General features: G+C 41.3%; 1 protein-coding gene across 3 annotated transcripts in view; it reads right to left on the bottom strand.

The window, feature by feature from the left end:
• Positions 1–22,193, bottom strand: part of ANO1 (anoctamin 1) — an 83,217-nt gene that overhangs the window by 35,789 nt on the left and 25,235 nt on the right. For all 3 annotated transcript variants that reach the window (XM_075048266.1, XM_075048267.1, XM_075048268.1), the window contains exons 2-7: positions 12,762–12,940; positions 8,817–9,143; positions 6,432–6,530; positions 4,722–4,873; positions 3,353–3,407; positions 476–527 (exon numbers count right to left, since the gene is read on the bottom strand). In XM_075048266.1, coding sequence (XP_074904367.1) covers positions 476–527; positions 3,353–3,407; positions 4,722–4,873; positions 6,432–6,530; positions 8,817–9,143; positions 12,762–12,940 — 864 coding nt within the window. The remainder of the gene's footprint in view (positions 1–475; positions 528–3,352; positions 3,408–4,721; positions 4,874–6,431; positions 6,531–8,816; positions 9,144–12,761; positions 12,941–22,193) is intronic.

Genomic DNA, 22,193 nt, shown 5'->3' with positions numbered 1-22,193 from the left:
GGCAGTCATCAGTTAAGACCATTTCACTCTAATCATTGAAAAGCCATCCCACAATAAAAATGTGAGGTTCCTACTTAAAAGTAACAGGCCAAGCCACAGACTTTTGCTGCAGTTATTGAAATTCATGGTAGTACCCTCGTTCGCTTCAGTGAGTGTAAAACTGAACCGAAGCAGAGCACGTATTATCCACTGGTTGATATCACCATCCAGTCCCGCTGCACATGACGTAACTAACATCTGGAGGGGCTAGATGCTCACTTACCATTTAATTTAGAGTTGAATCTATTAATTCACATTTGAAAGAGTTCCAAACAGCTACGTTAATTAAATTAAATTTCCAAATAAAATAATTATAACCATATACATCAAATTAGAGAGCAGGGGAAAAAACTAAACTCCGCAGCCAGTTACAACTTGCAATTCTTTTCAATACCTGAAAATGATATCGATCTTAAAGCTAAATAAAGTTCCTTACCCATGCTATATTTTGCTTTAGTACATGTCGTTCTTTTCAATATTTCATACACCTGTAGAAGTAGAACAAAAGAAAGGAAAGGGTTACTTCAGATACTGCCAGTGAAAAGCACAATCTTTTTTGCATACAGTTCAAATATTGGCAAAACCAAGATGTCGATGAAATCATCATTCTTTATTAAAAGTCATGGTATTCAGGAGAGCAGGGCAAAAAGATTTCCATGCCAAATTATCTGTACAAGAGAAAAAACTTAACTAAATAGCCAGCTACCAAGATAATTGACTGGGGGGGAAACAGGGTTACATCTAACCACTCGCAGAACAGAAACACTATTTTTGCTCGTATTAGACATTGATTGAAGACCAGAAGCCCTCTTCTACCCGGCCTAGGCAGCGTGCTGGGCCAGCTCTTCCCTCGCCTCCGAAGGCACAAGCTGGCTCCAACCCAAGGACTTCAGAAGAGCTTCGGGCTCATAACGTGTACGCAGCACACAGCTGTTCATCAGAAACTGGACTAACACAAGCTGACCTTAAAACTTCTGAGCCTGCATGACCTCACTGGCAAACCAGATGTATTTACTTTACGATTTATTGCATTTGTTGTCAAATAACCTTTGCACATCTCAGCACGCTGCCCGGGCGGTCAAGCTCTCGCCCCTGCGCAGCGATGCTCTTGGGTAAGGCAAGCGGGAGGCTGGCAGGGAGCGGGCAGCAGAGGAAAACCACGGGCAAAGGCACCTGCTGCCCCTTGCCTGGTCTGTCTGGGGAGTCGTGGACCGGTTCCCTGGGGATGCTCACTAATCCGTGTGCTCACGGCTGCTGCGTGCCCAATTCACGGAGGGAAGTGAGCGAGGACATAGGAGGCAAGCCCCGCAGCTCATCTGCCTGTTGTTGTCTTCTAACTCCAGTGAGTTAAAGGGTTGTCACGGGGAGATTTTCAGTTATATAATTTTTTTTTTTTTTTAAATAAGTAAAAGGTCTTTGGCTTAGTTTCTATTCATCAAAGATTCACAGGGAGTGACTAGATTCCTGTTCATTTTGCAGTAGGCGGAAGGGTCAATATTTGCACTGTGGTTTAAAAATACATATGAGAGGCAGGAGAGAACTTTAAGAAACAAGAATACAAAGAGAAATGCATGCAGGATAAAATGATGCTGGGAAACATTCACTATGTCTTTTATTACCAGGTGATTTACCGGGATTTCAAACAAAGCAACATACTATCACCATTATTGTTATATGCCCAGTGTTCCCCGAGTGGTTTAAAAAAACCCCCATCCCTCCTCTTCCTCCCAGCCTCTGCTATGAGCTCCTTTTGCTTCAGCCCATGGTTCAGTTAATCTTGCTCACCCTCTTGTCCTATGGTGCCATTTTGTCTTGCTACCTTTCTCAGACAGCCTGTTGTCATTAATTTTAACCCTTCATTTGCTCCCTTAAGGTTCTTGTACTGACAATTTTTTTTACTGTATAGCTAGACATATAAAATAAAGTCTACAAACAAAAGCTATGCTTTTTTCCAATCTCAAGTGAAATGGGTTATCGTAAATAAACCAATTTGATGTTTGTCCTTTCCTTTTCCATTTCTGTGCTGCTGTGCCTGCCTTTCCTGGTCAAACTCACCTAGCCCTGATAACCTGCGCTCACATCAAATCAGTGCACTTCAGGCTACAGGGGCACTACATCATGGGGTCCACACACTGGAATTTCAAAGCAGGAAAAGGAAGTTAGATATCTTACACCCCTTATCACCGTAGCAATAAAAGGCAGCTATAATTGCAATACAAGCTCTTTTTAAAACCACTTAGCATCCAAAAAGGCTAATGTTAAATATAAGATAAAAGCATGCTCGCAGTCACATTCCAAAGCACCGATTAGCAGCAGTGGAATGGGGCAAAGAGTCCACATTATACTTTGAAAAGTGTTGCTGCAAGTGCTGCTTGGCATGGTCCCTTCCAACTGCCCTGGATGTGATATGAGCTGTCCTTTCAATTCCCCCCTATAAAGGAGGCTACGCCTTCTTCCCCACTCTATTTTATGTTCTGTAAGTCACAAGAAAGCACTCAACATGTAGTTTGTGATCCCGTATTCCTTTATTAGGCTTTACTTCTGCAAGGGAACTGCAGAAGTTTAACTATGAGAGGAGAAGTCCCATGCTAGCACTGAAGGAGGAGAGAGACCTTCCAACACAAAGGTGGGAATGTCTCAGCCCAGTTCCAGTGCTACATGTATGTACATCACACTCACTGGCATAATAGGGGTGAACAGATGCATATACAACCAGAACAAGATGCAATTTTCTGTCCTTGTTGCATTCACTTCACGTAAACTTTAATGTTAATTACGATTCATAAATAATGTTAAATAAAAATCATAAACCTCAACACTTGTAGCACCATTCTAGAGAACTGCCCCCAAAAGCTATAAACAATTTTCCCTGTAAATATCTGGCTGTTTCATTAGAATTTGTCCTGGGAGATTTCCCAGCATTCTACAAAAAGAGCAATGTATCGTTACAAAAAGGTAAATGAGTCACAGGGGTTGCAGGTAGCTGGTGGCAGAACCAGCGGTCGACTCTAAATCTGCTCTTTTCTGGTGATATGCCTACTAAGAAACTATGTCCCAGATTAACTATGAAGTAGAAAAATCCAAATTATTTTCCAAAAGGCAGCAACCTGTTAGCATCAAACACTATTCAGCACATAAGCTAAAGCTGGAAATGCTTTATTTATAATTTCAATAACTGATGCCACAGGTGATGCCTGCCATTTGGTTAAGAAAGGCAAACTTGCAACTGGCTTTGTACTAAAGCTGGCAAAGGGGCTATTAACACCATGACTAAGGCAATATCCACCATAAATTATTTATGCACAGTACTTACTATAGTGCTTCTCGTTTTGCTGTCAAAGAAGGAATCTCTGTCAGACAAATCAAATCTGTTAAAAGATTAGAAGGAAGCCCATTAGGTTAAAAAAAAAAAGCCAGTAATTTCCTGCTCTTGTTGACCCCTTCAATATTTTCATTTCTCCTGGGGATCTCTCATGGCTAACATTAAAGAATCACTTGTAGAAACCTCATTAAAAAGAAAGTCCATCCCAAGTCTCATATTTTAAAGAGGCCGCTTATACGATTCACTAGGTTTATATATTTATTGGTTTTTCTGCACAAAAGAGACTGTTGATGTTCATTTAAGCGGAATCCCTGACCACTGCTGGCCTTGAATTTCTCCTAACTATCTTTACATTTTGTCTGCACCTTAAACCCTGCAAGGCCATTCCTGCCTCCCTTATTCAGCAAAGACACAGGCGGTCTCACTGAAAAAAAGCCATCACTGCAAACAGCGTAAGGCACATCCACACCTCAGCTAAGGAGCATCTTTTGGGCTTTCTCTGAGCCACCAGGCTCCTTCACTGTAGGTACATCCTCCATGTGATAAATATATAAATACACTTCTTGCAAGACCAAGAACACGTCGAATGTCACATATGTTGACTGGCCCAACTAAACTACACAACTCCATCAGCGTTCTGCATCACTTTATTAAAAACTAAAACCCCGGCATGTACAGTGAAGAAATCCTGCCCTGGGACTGATATTTGTTCCAGCTGGCACATACATAAACACAGCCTTCAAAGCTTCTCCCCTGGGACACTGGCCAAGGAAGAGCAGCGGCAAAGCAATCCAGGGCAGTCGAAACTTTGGCTGGGCCCCACCTTATGATTTTTTCCTACACCCACGTTTACAGCTATTCTTACCGATCTGATATCGATGGCAAAGCTACCACTGACTTAATAGCATTTCCAAAGACAAGGCCTGGTTGGCAGTACATGTGTGAACTGCCCATACCAGATGACTGAAATTATTCTCAAATTTATCAACCCACATCTCTGGCTACAAATTTTACTGAGCATTTTATTTTATGTGGAAAAGAGACTATTGTTAACCACATTATAAATCGTGTTTGGCAGCCCAACAGTTGATGTGTATAGCTATATAGATATGTATTATATGCCACAACAACAGCTAAAACACACAGAGATTTAGCAGAGGGGCTCTGCAAAGCCTCATTCCTCAACAGTGAGGGGAAAAAAAACCCCAAAAGTAAATTTACTGCAGAACAGAAATATTCTTTACAGTAATCCCTAACAAAGTGTTGGCGTTCATTTTCCCTTTCACCTTCTGGTGCCTTAGCTGCTATCAGAAAGGCTGGAACCTGTTGACATGGATGTTTACACCAAGCTTTCACTTACAAGTGCTGCTTCTCTCTGGAGAAGGGGTAGGAGAGGCGCTTCACCGTCTGAGGTTTGTGTTCTGCTACTTTTGGCTGGATGGGCTCTGTTATTTTTTGAATTACAGAATTAATCTTTTTCAGAAGACCATGGGTCTGATTGATCTGATACATCTGAGTGGGCAAAGAGAAAAAGAGTAAAACTTTATTGCTTTTTCGTTATCCATAAGTGAAAGTGAACTGTAAGGAATAAACGGTCAATTAAATAAATACATCACAATAAACTATCAAGGAGTACAGCTTACCTTCTTGAAAACATTCAGAAAGACATAGATGGATGGGAAAGTCAAACCAAGGCAAGCAGAGGAAGCCTATTGCTTTTTCTCTGAGCCAAAACATGGCCCCTGTTTGATTCCAAATAATCAGACTGGGGTGTTCAACAGAGAGATACTCGGCACTGGCTCCTCGGACACGGGCTTCTCTGGCATTTACTATTTTCTCAGTGCAATGGGACAAAGAAATGAAGGAGCAATGGAGCCCCTGTGCAAAACAACAGAAGTGGTCTCCTCTCCCAGGGAGATTTCCTGGGAATACTGTGCAGGTTTCAGGAGTTTCCCCTCTTCCATATAAAGGAACCAAAATATCTTGAATTGTCTGTTGCAGTTCTGTTAGCACTAAATGCAGGAATTGTGTTAGCAGGTCACAAAAGAGGATTACAGGCTTCCCTCTCTGAGCCACAAAAACTATGTGCAGATCCAGGGCAGAGCTCCCACCACAGGAAGATGCTCAGCTGGAAATAAGGTTTTCGGGGTCTGAGGATGTTCTCAGGCACATCGCCTCTCCCGGGCAATGCCTGCAGGCTTATGTGGCCTCTTTCACACACAAAAAAACCCGCAAAATGCGCAGCCTAGCTTTTCTTTTGTGGCAAAGCAGCTTTAACCACAGGATCACAACAGACTTTTTTAATCTAATTGTGCTTCTGATTAAAATTGGTGGTAAGTGAGGCAATAATGGGGATTAATACGAAATCCAAACCAAAAGTGTGGTTTTAGTGTTGTAATAAATGGCGCTGGGCTTTGAGACTGTCTCTTGCTCCATTATACACTTCCCTCTGCAGTCTGGGACATGCACTTAGTATGTGTTTAAAAATTAATCCATCTCTAAGCTATGCTCACTGAACAGGTAGCTATCTATCACAGATGATTTAGAATTGATGAAAATATACTGTCATTTCTTTAATGATATTTCAAATATTCTGAAAGGTAATTTATTTTGTGGTAGAGTAGTCCCAACTCCTGCAAATATGACTAACAATGTATATGAAGAGTCACTAAATTCAGCGAGACTACTGCACACAAATTGTTAGTCATACATTCATTTTTAGCAGTCTAGCGTTTGGAGTGAGAAAAAACCCTCCAAAATGCACAGATAAATTTCATCATCAATTGCAACTTCTTTTAAAACATGCTGAGAGGATGACGCATTGTATGAAATCACTCAGATCGTGTACGGAGAGCAGTAGTGGCTGGGAATTCTTAATTTCCATCCCTCCTTCCAGTTATTCTTTCTGCTGTCCCAAGCAAGCAAGTTTGTGACTCTAATCTTCTGTACAGATTAGTTAACTATTTTTAAAATGCTTGCGGGAAGAAAAGTCTACATTTGTAAGGTGCTCTGAGATGAGCATATGTTTAAACTATGCCTTCCAGAGGAAGAAAAGAAAATCAGGACTCACCTTTTTTGTGGGCATCTTGAGCTTAAGAAATTCTGCCTCTCGACACAATACATTCCACGGTGCATGTATTTTTACAAATCCAATCCCATGGATTTTAGTCTTAAAAAAAAGCAAGAAAAGATGTTACTGATATGAGGAAATAAAATATTTTTCCCCTTGTGTTTCATACATATTTAAGGAACAAACAGTCTACTACCGCCAACACGATAAATCTCATTTGTTTGAGACAGCTAGTTTCTAACAACAGGACAATCACCGAACACCTCTCTGTGCTGAGCTGCTATAAAATGTGACTCAAAAATGCTATTGTCTTCCAGAATAATTACCACAAGGTTAAACATATAAAAATTGTTTGGGAGATAAAAGCTAATGACTATGGACACAAATACAGACTAAGCCAGTTAAATTTGAAGCACAGGCATCCAGCCAAATGGCATGATTTCTTGAGTGCGTTGCAATTAATAGAGCTGAGCGAGTCCATGCTACCTCCTAAGAGCTGCTCAGTATCTCAAGAGACCAGAACTTCAGTGAGAAAGAAGCAGCCTTAGATACAGATGTGAATATCTACATTAAAACACTACAAATTTTAATTAGGAAAACTGGTAGGAAGAATTCAACAAAACAAAAGAAAAAAAAAGATAAATGTTAATGATAATATTAGCAGTATGCTTGGATCCCACTAGTTCTCTTGAGTTCTGTTCTAGATGGCTGGACATGGGGGTTTGCTTCTGGCACTCCCACGTACACCTGTATTTACTCCCACAGGAGTAATCATTTCAAAGCCACTGGAGAAATGATATCAAACTAGCACGCATCCAGCAAACAGAAGAGAAAGAAACTTTAATGATTCTTTCTAATCTTGCTGCTCTACAAACTCAGGCAGTTGTTATAATAACTAGCTTTCACACAGCTATATTCTGCACTGGTTTTCTAGAAATCGGTAACTCAGAGGACATAAATAACTGCCAGCCCTCCCGTAAGGCATGGCTTCAAAACCACCTTCGAATTTACTCCAATGAAGAGAGTTTAAGTGACTTAGTAAACATCATCTGTTTAAGAAACCTTTGCTCTTTTTTGCAATTAGTCAGGCCTCCAACGCAACTTCGTGGCATGCTTTTCAAGCCCAAATGATTGCAGGTTTTTCCCCCTACACTGATGTGCTGGATATGGACACCGATGTAAATCCCTGCGGCTTGCTTTCATCTCCATACATTCCTGATCTGGTTTGGTATCTTGTACTGAAAGAACAGGGTTCTCTCTCTTTTACGGTGTCCTGGCTTGAACCCTGAGCCCTTCTGCATCATTTGAAATTGTATTACATGCCATAGGTGGGGACCTCCCACCTTGCAAAGGATTTAAATATCTATGACTTGGCACAGGCAGGTTTCCAGTTTACCACAACAACTTGGAAGTTGGATGGAAAGCAAATCTTATTTTCACCTGGGGGACAGAGAAGTGAAAGGGTTTTTTGCATTACAGCATGCAAAATATATACTTTAAAAAAATATATATATATACATCCCCCCATTATATACACGCCTGTGATTTGTGAGTAATAGATGGCAGATTTATTTTTTTAACACTCTGATCACAGGTCTAGATGTTTAATCTCAACTTCTAGATCCTGTAAATAAAACCAGCATAAATGTTTACCCTCTCTCACAGTTATTTCAGGCATATTGGTTGGATCAGTTAATTGTAATAGCTTTCTTTGAAATTAATACGGCTGTGGCTATTTCTACTAATCACGCACTGGCAGTACTTCACACACATCATTTTTTATATAGTCTAATGGTCTTTTAATAGAATATACTGTTTTCAGGGTACAGGTGAAAGGCGTTACAAGCTGTACTGTTCATATCTAAGAATGGAAAGAGCAAACTGTAATACAGACCCACGTGCCTGAGCTAGAGCATGTACCAGAACCTCCTGAACAAATTTAATTCTCTGGAAGTCTATATTGAGGTATAAAAATGTCACTGTATCAGGTATTTTTCATCAGAACTGGAATTACCAGTGGATCCAAACCACAGCATACTGTAAAACCACCAAACTGGGATTAGCATTCAGAGCAATTTAAGCCTCGCTTCTAGATACGGCAACATATCAACACGCCGTGTTGCAATAGTGGATGTGCATGAGTTCTGGGCAAGAAAAGTGAGAAACTTCACCTCATTGAGGCATTAACAACACCACAGCCCATCCCTGTGAAGCAAATTAAAACGGCAGGCAAAGATGGCACTGCCAGAACTGAAATCGAATTCTGGAAGAGTTGAGTTTGTGTAACCTTGACCAGAGCCAGGTTCACAGGAACAGCTCAGCATCTCCCAGGATTCAACCACCAGTTATCCTCTTTATCTTTAACCCTTTGAAATGGCTTCTTACATCCTCGTCACGTTCCAGTTCCAGACCAGCCTCCACGAGGTTCCCTTCATACTCCTCCCTGCGAAACCTCTTGTCGTCTTCATGGTAATCCACGTGAGGTTCGCTTTCCCCCATTTCCAGCTGCACTCCCTTCCCGGGAAGCGGCTGGTCCTGCTTGGTGCTTCGGGCACTTGAATCATTATGATGAACTCTCCTGGTGAGCGTCCTCCCTGCCGAGGACTTCTTGTAATGATAAACTAGGATGTAGTCTACTTTTCTCTTGCCATCTCTGAAGTAGAGTCCATATTTGCAGTCAGCATCTGGATTTTTGGATAGGGAGTTTAATAACTGGAAGCAGGGAATGGGGGTGTGGAGAGAAGGAGAGAGGAGAAGAATAGTGAGTACACACGCCAACGCGGACACCAGACAGACCGTATCCTTGTATCAAGGACACCTTCTTGCCTGGAGCACACAATGACCCATCTTCAAACAGCACACATGCAGGACAACCCCCCCATGCTACTTACTCAAAACAATTTTGCAAGTTAACACCTGCAATTTTACTGATAGCCAGCTGGGATTTTATTAGCCAGAAATAAATAGCTAAAATGACTGGGATTTAATCTAATTACCAGCACACTAGCTCATAAGTCAGCTACTTGGTAGATTTGGTTTTCTCCTTTGGGGGTTAATCACCACTAAGATCATCTGTCCTTTTCCACCCGACATCTGCGTTTCAATTCTGACAAATAGATTAATATCATGTGCAAACATTTCTCACTTCTCTTATCTATCGTTGCAAGTTTGTATCATCTGAGAAAGAGATCATCTTAGATACAGACTGAAGGGAGCCAGCTGGTCCATGAAGCGCGGCCAAAAATGCAGATGGACTGTAGCCAGGGAAGTGGGTTCACTGCTTACTAAGTTCATAACTTTTTTTCCTCACTTACAAAACCTGTGTCACTTTGCAATCCGATGGTGGCAAAGGCTTAATTCCAGTCTTGAATTAACGCTAAGTGTTGCAAGAAATATAAGACTTATAACACAATTGCATTTCCAAGCATTTAATTGAAAACTGCACAGGGCAACTGTAGAAACATAAAAAAGTACTAACAACTATTCATTTCTACTTTCAATAGCACTACTCATGCATAATTCACAATTCCACCCTTGGAGATGCACAGACCATTTAAAAAAAAAAAAAAAAAAGAAAATTCACTAGTAACTTGCATTTGTTTTTACAAAAAGTATTCATCACAGGAATGGCTTTTCAGGGACCAGAGGCATCTTCTGGCTTTAATTTCACAGAATGTTAAGCCTCCATGGAGGCTGTAGGACTTCTGCTCCAAACGATAGCCATCGGCCATCATATCGGTCAAAAGCCATTTGGGATGTGTACACCTTCTGCTTATTTCATACCTAAAACTGTGAAAGCAAGTTATTTGGAAAGAGTTGTTGCTAAGACAGTCCAATTCTTAAACCCCAGATGAAAAGAGCAACCCCTGAGCTTACTGTACACAGCCAATATAGCCCAAACTTCATCGAAACCCACCCAATGTTACACACATTTGCATACTTCTCTGAACATCACTTTGGGGAGGGCAGGTCCCAGCTACCGTTAACGATAAATCAATGCCTTTAAGGGACAGTCTGTTCTTCCCTTTCTGCCTCGGGGAGATTTGTACTCAGACAACAAATTCAAGCAGCAAAGCCCATCTCCCTGGGTTTGGAGGGAGGAGGAAGCGCACTGAAGAAGTAATTAGACAAGTGTAATCAGATGAGCGCGTAGCAATAACACCCGGCAAGGAGGACTGGCAGACAGCAAGAACCCCGAGGTGCCAGGCAGTACACGGAGCAGCCGCCTGCCGAGGTGCTGATGCCTGAACATTTATTGCTTTCCAAAGGCTGACTTGACCATGTCTGCCCAGTTTGGCTGCAGGTCTCCATCTCCTCAGTCCCTCGGAGCTTTGCTCCATGCCTGCCTTTGCTACCTGTTTCTCTCTCCTTTTCTTTCAGGATCCCATCTCTCTTTTCCATTTAACCTAAACCCTTTGCTCCAAATGCATAAATATATAATAAAATAATATAGCATTTGCTGCCACCACGGAGTTCACTCTTGGTCCTCTTCTCTCTTTCCCCCGCTCTACGTCTGTTTTATTTAGCCGTGACAATAACACGTTCTTCAGGGCACAGGCTCCTCATGTTTGTGCCCCATCATAACTACAATATAGAAGACCATTAATAACTATTACTTTCTGATTGCTACACATTTAATGGTGTGCACCTGTGAATGCAGAACATTTTTTTAAAAGCAAACTGATGGTCTGCTTGTGGCAGGCAACTCAGTTATGCAAATTTCTATAGAAACAAAATACTAAGAAATAGGAACTAACTGGATTTTCGGGATATAATGCCTCTTCAAAGTAAATAGTTGTAAACAAGATACAGGAATACTGGGATTTCTTTTAAGATAACTAATTGTATTTCATTTTTAAAGACATGTTGATCTTATTAATTAATTAAATATCAACTGCTGAAAAACTGGGCTGATCGAACAGATGTTCATCTAAAGGCAGGGAGATAAAATAGGCAAAAGAATCACACCCCAACCACTTCCTACCCTCGTTGGACTGCCTTTACAAGGGACAGCAATTAGCTGGTCTGTTCCAGAGACTAATAAATAAAGGAAATGGGCAGGACTGAAGATGGCTCTTGAAGATGACAGCAGTGAGTGTGCCAGATGTTTCTAACTGCTTGGGGAGCTCAGGAGGGATCAGTACATCCTGACCACCGCTCCTCTTCTCCTGGAGCATGCCTTGGGTGGAGAAAAGTGGCACTGGATATCCCTAGTGTCTCTTGTTTCTTTGAGCCACTGCCATGGGGAAGGGGACAGGTCACACTGCAGGAACTAAATAAGAGCTTCTTCACTTTTTTTTTGAACTTTCCTGTTGAAAAGCTGACCCTTGTGGAAACTCACTGATGATTTAGGAGAAGGTGCTGCACTGGGGATACTAAAGCCTCAATAAATTTATGAATATACGAGAACAGCTATATCCCACTGCAAAAGGGATGAAGCAGAAAACCTCAAAGAAGCCTGTTGGTCCTGTTCTAAAGAAAGAAATGGTTAACTTTTAAGGATGTGATATTAATGCTGAAAGGTGCTCATAGGCCACATCCTTTATTGCAGTGCTGCCACGCTGAAATAGAGAGGGAGTTGTGTTGACTTAGGCCATGTAAGACTCATGTCCCTTCAGTTGTAAATGAGACACAGAAAAGACATTTCAGTTTTATCACAGCAGGAGGGATGTTTACACTCTAACGGAATTATTCCTCCACACTCAATCCTAATTAAGCAAAAGCATGACGAATCGAGTATTGCTTTACACCTTTCCCCAGTGAGATCTGTTATATAGCCCACTCCACCTCAATTCCTTCACCTGAATAAACTCCTTTTTATGCATTTATGACATAACCAACTCCTAATCCTGTTGGGTATTCATGTTACTAACTTTCTTTAAAATCAGCGTTAAAGAATTTAACCAAGGTGCAACTAACGACGCTGGAAATCTAACCTCTATTGTGTGCTACAGACTATAAGTTTAATGTTACCTATGTTAACGACAGCTTTTACATGACATTTTAGACTTTTTTTTCTGTTCTACTCTATGTGCGCAAAGAGATTTAAAGGTTGCCACAGCCTTATTGCCAGATCACTTACTCTGAGAATAGCCAACCCCTTTTTAGGCTACAGGTTAAACAAGGATCCCTTGCTTCCATTCTTCACATCAAAGAACAAAACCCACTAAATTAGCATGTACTGTGGCTGGTGGCAATCCTTCTCAGCACTTCTGAAAAAAGGGAGGGAGAGGATTTCAGAGCATCCTGGGAATGGGAAGAATGAGAAATAAGCTAAGGGGTAAAGCGCAGTATGCCAGTTATGACACATCTGGCAAGTCCTTTACTCACTGTACTCTCATGCTGGTCATATCCTATATCCTCAATAGCTCGGATGTTGATAATGTGGATCCCCTTCTCCTCAGCAGGTAGACAGGAGTATTTCTTGTTCACCCTCATTCCTGTCTCCTCTGGAGCCTCGTTGAGATCTTCTGGCAGAAAATCCACTCCATGAAACTCACTGCCTGCGTCTGAAAAGAAAAGGAACAGTTTCATCAAGACACTTTAATCCCAACACTTGCTCCTCCCAGAGCCACCCAAAAGCTGAAACGTATCCTGTTCCTGCCTTCTTCTGCCAATGAGCCCTTCTGCAGGGCTCCCACCCCTTCTCCGTGCCTCCCTTCTCAGCTTTCCCACAGCCCTCTTCAGCCCTACCTAGGTCTCCTCCTCCAAAGCAGTGCTCAGTCAACTTCTTTTCTGCACTGCTGGCTCAGGATGTGTTTACTGTATGGTCTCACAGAAGGATTATATTTCTTGGGAAGAGAAGGAAAAAAGGGGAAAAGAAGAAAAATAGTCTGAGGCTTAGCTGGTGATGATAGGTGGCATGGTGTTTTCCCCTTTTCAGTAGGCATTTTCTCCTTCAACAAGCACTTGTTTGTGCTGAAAAACTAAGTAGTGGATTTCCCCTCAAGTACCTATGTACTGCATCTGATTTACTGAACCATTCTTATTTAAGTAGTCTTGAAAATCTGAGGGTTTGTCCCTCTTAACCTGCCAGACACCCATACTGTTTCCACTTACTGTTTAAGTATAGAGATGGGCTAAAGGATTTAATGTAAAAATTTCACTACAAACTGAGCAACCAGATAATTGGTAAAATGCGAACTAGTGTTTGCATATGTGCATTTATGCAAGCAACAGAAGGCAAAGTTTTCCAAGATTTGATTCATTTTGACATTGAAGTAAAATACTACACCATTATGCCCTTTTTTTAAACCACACAGGAGCAGGATTTGCTTGTTGAAAGAGTGAAGATAAAGCAAGAATTTTAGAATTTAGCCTTGAATGGATACTAAACTAACTCTCCCCCAAAGAACAAACAACAAAAACATGCAGAGGAGCATGCTCTAATAGCAGCTATATTACAACAGTCTGTTGCTGCAACCAGTTCAACACTCTGTCTCTGGAGCAGATAGTAGCAGAAGTTGTACAGAATTAACCCATTAGGAAAAATACTTCCCTACCTAGAGCTGCCACTAAGCTTATGATGAGGTGAGCACAGATATCGCATTTTATTTGGCTATGTCTTATCCTAAGAGCATGTTACTCCTTTTCCCCAAACTACCCATCTGGGTTTGGGTGAACTTCAGGGATGACACGGAAGGAAGAAACAGGGAAAACCACATTCTCCAACAAGTTTGCAGATGACGTGAAACTGAGAAGCATGGTTGATAAGCTGGAAGGTAAGGTTGCCACTTCGACGGGTCTCGATAGGCTGGAAAAATGGGCTGAGAGCAGCCTCGTGAAACTCAAGTCCTGCCCTTGGACAGACCAGTCTCAGGCACAAACTGTGTGGGCATGGACCGGATAGAAAGTAGCTCTGCAGAAAGGGACCCAGGTCTCTTGATGGACACGTTCAAAGTGAGTGATCGTCTTCAGTGGTGAAGGATAGCTGCATACTGGACTCCATCAATAAGAAAGCAAAGACAGCAGGTCTAGGGAAGTGATTTTCTCCTCTATTTGACACTCACCAGACCACAGCTAGAGTGCTGTGCCCAGTTTTGGCTCCTCAGGACAAGAAGAACGTTGACAAACTTGAGCAAGTCCAGTGGAAGACCATCAAGATGGTCAGGCAGCTCGAGTGCATGAGCAGAGGCTGAGACCCGTGATTATGCAGCCCAAAGAAAAGGCAAACGATGGGGTCCTATTCCTGCCTTCAGCTACTTACTGAGTAGGTACAGACATGGCAGAGCCAGATTCTTCTCACAGGTGCACAGAAAAAGGATGGGAGGCTACAGACACAAGTTGCAACAAGGGAAATGATCATTAGACATTAAAAAAAAAATCTTAATTCTTTAACAACAAGGCTGATCACATAATAGGGCAAGGGCCCAGCGAAGCTGCAAATCTCCATCCTCTCATGGAGATGGTCAGAGCTCGACTGCACATGGCCCCAGGCAACCTGACCCAATGTTAATGTTGGGAGGGCACTGCATGAACCTGCAATCCAGGTTCTTCATGGCAACACACAGGACTCAAGCATGGACAACAACCTGCAGCGGCAGAGGAGGAAGGTGCAGCCAAAGCCTTGGCACATTTCTTGAGCTTATCAGAGTAAGATAAACATTATTAGTATGAAAGTCATGCTTCTCTGGAACTCACAAACGCCATGAGTTTGTGGATCTTCATTTCAGTTCCTGTATCTGGGAAATCTGCTGCCCCAAGCGATTCTCTAGAAGCTGCCCGCTTTCCTAGGAACTGCAGTGCTCATTAACAGAATCACCTTTGCATAAAATCTGGGCAGCAATTATCCTTACATATTTCATGCACACAGCATGTAACGCCCACATCTCTGCAGATCTGCGCTGCTGTTCGTGGCTTTTCTTTAAAATTCTCAGCTTGTTATCTCAGCAAAGATGCCAGGCTTGCGATCTTGGGCCAGCATCCTCAAACCCAGTAAATCACTTGAATAACAATTTGCAATAGTTAAGGAAGTTTTTTACGGGGTAATATAGAGATGCAGCCAAAAAAATCAGCTGTCTCATGGGAGCAACTAGCATGTTTGTAACAATTCCTTACACTTGTATGTTCTCTTTTTCCCAACATACACATGCATATACACACTCCCTGAACGCATGGGAATTGCTACAAATATGATCAGCTGCAGATTCCTATGTACTCAAGCTTTTATTCTATAGCTGTAAAATACTCCTATAATAATCCACCAACTTTGGGAACTTCATAACAGCCTGTGTTTTTATTTGGAAGAATGCCTGAAACAACTTTCTAGAAACAATAGCTTAAGTGCTGTAAAAGTCTTCTCTCCTTTTTCCTCATTTCACACACATACTAAAGAAAACCTAGTTACTTCAGCAGATTACAGAGGATATTAGAAGAGAAGCACCGTTTATTGACTATGAATCTGAATATTTTGTATATCTCATAATGGACCCGTGAACTGAAAAGTGCTAGTTTAGAAATTACAGTTAGGATGGAATATGTTTAGAGCAGAAAATCACAGCTTCATTGAGTCCCAACAAGCAACCTGTGCTCTGGAGCTGCACTTCTGAGCAACTTCTGAGCAGCTTTTGTTAAGTCCACGGTACAGAGCAAGGAGACCTGCTCAAATGATTCAGTACTATTGTGCAAGCCCAAACAATCACCCATCCGCAAGCATACATTTATATTTCTGTTTACACATCAGTAGCCTGGCAATATCGGAAAGAACAAATACTTAAAGTAGGCAATGAATCATACAATTTTGGTTTATTATGACTACTGGAAAAGATGTGAGAAGTGAGAACTTTATTGATACAATCTTAATTACAACAAGTTTTATTTCTGTACTTAAAGATGATGTCAGGATTTAATACTAACTAAAGCCATCCAAACCACTTTGGTAATTATAAATGCACAGGGATTATAACTAGTTCACTTATGCTGATTTGGCAGAGGGCAAAGCATTCTGTTGCAGAACACAAAACACCTTTTTATATGGAATAGAGTATTTTAAAGACTTAAAAACATTAATCTCTATTTTGTGTTAATTATATTAAATAAGGACAATAATAATTTAATCTCAAAATAAATTCACGTTCAGAATTATTTATGGCAAGATATTAGATGTAATATGAAGAGCACAAAGTACATTAATGTCCTAATTCAGCTAAAGTCACATCTACATCTCTTTGTTGGGAGCTGAAAAAGGAGAGTATTGTGAGAATTGCTAGCTTCGCTGCCTTCTAACATTGACTAACCCACTCTCTTCTATTTACTAACCAGAAAACACTACAACACAGACTTGAAGAAGCGTTCAACGTATTTCAACACAGCCATATAACCAATTAGACCTTTCTCCTCTGTATCCACAGCTGATGTTGTTCAGAAACCCATGGATTTTGAGACAGCCCAAGTTCCTAATATTCCTGGAACATAGACTCAGAGCCACCCGATGCTTCTTTTACACTTTATTATGTATTGCTTTGTCATTTCCCTGTATTTCCTATGAATTGCAGAACACCCTGCCAAGTATACAATATATAACGATATACTTTAAAGTATTCCTTGCTTGTCTCAAAACATCCACATTCTGTACGAGTGTAGAATGCTGAAAAGCATTTGATACCAATTTCAATCCCATCCGTGAACCAGGTTTGAGAAAATATTTGGCGAACGTCAGACATGTATAGAACTACCTTCCCTAGCACAGGCGCTGCCAGGTAATTCCTGTATTTGCTGTTAAAAACACTGTATTTTTCATAGCTGATATAAAAGAACAAGCTTTTAGGCAGCACTTGTGTTTAGGAACAGCTCCATAGGGTACGTGACCACACACATATCTTAACAGCCGCCCCTTTTGTGTTAGGAGTGAAGTAACACGGAAGAGCAAGAAAAAGAAGACAGAAAAACAGATGTTTGCAGCAGCTCTCAAGCTACCTTTCTGCTCTCTGTAGGAGTTTTCCCAGAGATCTTGGGATGTTGTGGATTACGCTGAGACAGCAGCTGCAATCTGGAGCATGGAGATGCTACAATGACCTTGCAAACTGCAGTAAAGTTAGAAATATCTTAGCCATTCTGAAATGATTTCTTTGTAAGATCCATCAGGTACAATGAGCTCTGTGCCATTTCCAGTATAAAATAAGCAAGCACTACATTCATCTGAAGCAGGTAAACTAAATGAATCACAGAAATGAGAGCATGAGGACAGAAACTGGTGAATGAAAAGACCAGAAGAGACAAGTGCATTATCACAGTAAGGAGGGTCTGTGCGTGCCTTGTGTCTTTGCACCAGTTACTTCTCGCCCTAAATCTCCAGTGAGTCTCTCACTCTGAACAATAGGGGAAACAAGATTAAATTAATAAAAAAACCCTCAAATGTGCAAACATCTGCTCCTTTGTTCAAACTTCAGCTGCAGCTGTAAAAAGTCCTCAAACTCTTCTTGCAAAAATTAACACTAATTAATTAACAATAAATTTTCGACCACAGAAATATGGCACATTATGCTGTAAGCTTTACTCGTTTAGACAATGCTTCTTCATTGGACTTTGGTGACCAGGTGAACAAGAACCTAAGTTAGCTGTCCCACTTGTTCTCAACAAGAAATAAGCAGGAGAGTTACAAGACCATCTGATTTAAGACTTTTAAATATCCACATTCTTATCATTTTGCCTCACATAAACTGTGATAGAATTCAGAACAAAAAATTAAGAATCACACAGGATAAATTCCCTAAGCGAATTGTTTTAAAGGAGCTGTAACACCAATTCTTCACAAAACTTCTGAAATACTAACATATGGGGTTTAGATTTCTCGAAGAGATTTGTTTTATACAAATTAACAAGTAAAAGTGCTGTGCACAGGTCCCAAAGCTGGTAATGACTCTACTGCAATAGGGTGGAAGCATATTAAGGAAGTCATGCACACTCACACACATATATATGTATGTAAAAAAAACCAAAACCAAACACGCTCACACACATATGAATATAGGTTATATATTTTGTTTATACTATGCTTTTTCTGCAGAAGAAATGCTAGTGTATGCAGTATGTTGGATATTTTTAGGATTTGGGTTCTTTTTAAAAAAAAGTTTGATAGATACTGAGAGAAAACGCCTTAGTGTGTTTCTGCTTACTATATATTGCCCCCTAGCAGCAGAATCCTCCTTCAGCACATTCTTCCCCATTTCCTTACTTCCTCTATCTTCCAAATTCAAAGCTACAGGTTAATCCTTGGGCTACGAAGAAAAAATAAAAAATAAAAAATTCTCCCAAGCAACTCACCTATCACTTCCTCCTCTTTTTTGGTTTGGTTTTATTTATTTTTTTTTCCCTCCTGATATATTAAAAGGTTGTCAGATTTGGAGCCTGAAATCCCCGCTTCATGCTCGGGGAAAAATAAGGCAAGGCAAATGTCAAGGAAGCCTCAGTATGCCACCCCACCAGCGTGTTTCATTCCTGACCTATGGGTCATTCCTCCTGGCCCGCGAAGCTCTGCCGCGGGAACGCCAGCGAGGATACCCGCCGCTGGCAAAGAGGGGAGTTCTTTTTTGGGACGCTGACACCTGTTTACGAGGCACTGGCCTGAGACCAACAGCCCGGTCAGGAACCACAGAGCTCTCCAAGGAGCACTCGTACGTGTCCTGAACTTTTGTTCTGTTCAAAGTCCAGAAGTTAAGCACTGATTAGATCCACATCTGTGACCATTTGATTTAACTTTTCCCTGGCCTCTCCAGTTGTGAGCAGCCAGCTGTTGCCTCTAGCTGCACAACTTCTGGGGGTGCAGGAGGTTGCACTAATACCATTGACTGGCCTGGCAGGCAACGGGCCGTCGTAAAAGTCAACCGACCTACCCCCCGGGCAAGATTAACGCTTTCGGGGATGTTAACACCTCCCGTCCACCCGCCTGGAGAGCGGGGACTCCCTGCCCTTTTCATCTTCTGTAGCACCACGCTAAGTAGGACAGCCTGGAACTCACCCATCTCCTTTGCTTTTGCATTTATTTTAAACCTTGGCTGTAGCCTAGGTCTGTGCAGGGTATTGCCTTAATGAAGCAAACAGGAAGTTATGATCCAATCCATTGAGAAGGGAAAAAGATCGAACAGTGAAATACAACTTGGATTCCAAGGACAGCTTCCTTTACAGAACAGAAATACTTTTAAAGCAGGACAATCTTAATATAGCTGACGCTGACAACTTTGTTAGCACTTTGTATTATGCCGAATGGCAGAGCTCATTCAGAGACGTTTTGTCTGGTATTTGGGAGCCTGAAAACCAACTCCTGTCATATGGGTGGAGAAAATTCAGCTCCTGGCAGGATTATTTGAAACATCAGCTTGCTTAGCTGTATTTCTCAGTACTGACTTACCAACGGTGGGTCTCTAGAGTGGGGCTGCAGTTTCCTGGAAGGCTGTCTACAGCTTTGAAGTTATTGATCTATTATTGTCAGCAACATGTTAAAAGAAGCTTAGAAGGACACACAACTATGACATCATTTCTATTTCTGCCCTTCTATTTCTGTTTTTAAAGATTAATTTACCCTGTTTGCAGTATGTAGCCCTAGGCTTGAACACATCTAATCTGACACAAGCCTTGTGAAATGTAAAAACAAAGAGCAAGATCACTTAAAAACCATAATGATAGTAAAATGAACATTTTGATTGAAATGGCATTTTCAACAGCACATAAAGGACCAGCAAAAACAAATTCTACCATAACAAGACTCATATTGCCCATTTATTTAGACCCTGGAAAAACACACAAAGCCTCCCCCCCGCAAGACAAGTTGCACTTCCCCCCCCCCGCAACTACCAACAACTATTTAATATTCTATTAAGTAAGTCTGTTTTCAGACATAGTTCTAAAATACTTAAATTAAGCACTCTTCTTCTACCAGACACTGGAAAAATATTTCCGATTTACTTCTGTTGCTATACCACAAAAAGCAGCATTAAAGCCATGCTCAAGTCCACTGCAGATGGTTCTTTGCAAACTGTAACTACAGTTTTACAAATTATTTCTGTATTTCTGTAATTCGATAGTACTTCATAGCAAAATAGACAAAGTGAGTGAAATTCTGCTCCTAGTTAATTTGCTACACATACAGAATAATTCTTGCAACTTTTTTTTGCATTTTATATTCGTTTTAATGAGAGCAGAAGCACTGGCATGATTCATTGAAATGCATTGCGACTAAAGGCTGTAATCCTCTTTCTTATGTGAGTTACTGCTGACTCCCAAAATGCGTACTGCTGACTTCCTTAAATGCGCTCTGCAATGTCATATTCTGAGTTATACGTATCATGAGAACAAGATGATGGACTAGCTATGGAAGATCCACTGAATCTGTGCTCTACGAATCCTGTTAGTCATGTTTTGAAGGGTAATGATGCTCATTATTTTTGTTTGAATGTTCCAATGGAAGGCAGTTTTTACCAATGGGAGCAGTAAGAGTAGAGGAAAAAAATACTAAGAAAGAGATTATGGGGAAAGAATTGGTATGTTTTGGGACAACGTACACCTAAACTCTCACAGCAGCTTTTAAAGATATCTAAATACATTTAAAATATTAAGTGTATTTTCCTTTACCAGGCTATGACAAAGAGCTCCATGTGAAAATGAGGATCCAAAGATTATCAGTTTTACTGTTAAGTATCAGTCATAGCCTGCAACTTGGGGCTCAGCCCATAGTATATACTGACTGGCAAAGCTGCTTTTGATCCAAGAGGTTTCCCATTTAAAGTCTTAATCCTGAAACATGTGCACTCATGTCTAAATTTCCATGCATCAAACTCACAAGAGCATTCAGACTGCATAGACTTAGGCATGGAAGTCTTGGCAGGTTTTGCTAACTTGATAAAGGTGGTTTTGACTACAGTCACGACATTCAGTAACCTCAGCTCTTTTATGTTTGCGCTGAAAGAGCCAGTCGCTCTGGGTGGGGTTGGGTTTTGTATGGCAAAACTCCACCTCATATATGTTCTTTGGGTGTGCCGAAGCAGGTGGAGCTCATTTGATAGCGAGATGGTGGTAGCTGATATTCATCCAAGGTGCCAGTGCAGCCTCTAGCTCTGTGTTATTTGAGGAAATAAAACCAAAATCCTGCATTGAGCAAAAGCTTGGTTCTAGCAAGTTTTCTTCATACAGCTGCAGTTTTAACTTTGATGTGGAGCAACACTGCTATATGACCATAAACTGCTAAGTTTCACTGGCAGTTGAAACCATCTCTCTCCCTCCCTGAGCAAGTGAATGCAAATCAATGGAGGGGAAAAGCTCTGTTAACTCTTGTCTATCCATGAGAACACTATTCGCTGTGTTCTCCAGTCTTAATGAACTAAGTTGAGGCACACCAGAGGCAGAAGACCTAAGAAGTGACTACGCAAACAGGCAGTCTCCTCCTTGTTTTTAAGGAAGAGCAGAGATCTGACTTGCACAGAGGCTAATGCTCCAGAAAGGTGCCACGTGCCGGCTGGCTAGCTTGCCCTGCGCTAGAGGGTGCAGAAACGCACGCTATAAGAAAATAAGATACTCCTGCTTAGGATTCCTGGTGGTCCCATCTTGGGTGGCAAAATTCTTGGAGCAGAAAACCAATCTGTCAACAAAGCCAGCTTCCCTTCAGTGCCAGCAAGAGGAAGGATTGGGCAGTGCCTTGGTAAGGCATTTTGAGACCCCCAGATGAAAGGCACACTTGAAATGTTTGAGCAGAGATAGACATTCTTTGTAGTTTGGCCCTTGGCAGGGAAGCTGATAATGACAGCAACGTGGAGCCCAGGCTCACCAAGTCCC

This window comes from Buteo buteo, chromosome 16, assembly GCF_964188355.1.
Source record: "Buteo buteo chromosome 16, bButBut1.hap1.1, whole genome shotgun sequence".
Classification (NCBI taxonomy): Eukaryota; Metazoa; Chordata; class Aves; order Accipitriformes; family Accipitridae; genus Buteo; species Buteo buteo.
This window is presented reverse-complemented; position numbering and strand designations above follow the sequence as displayed.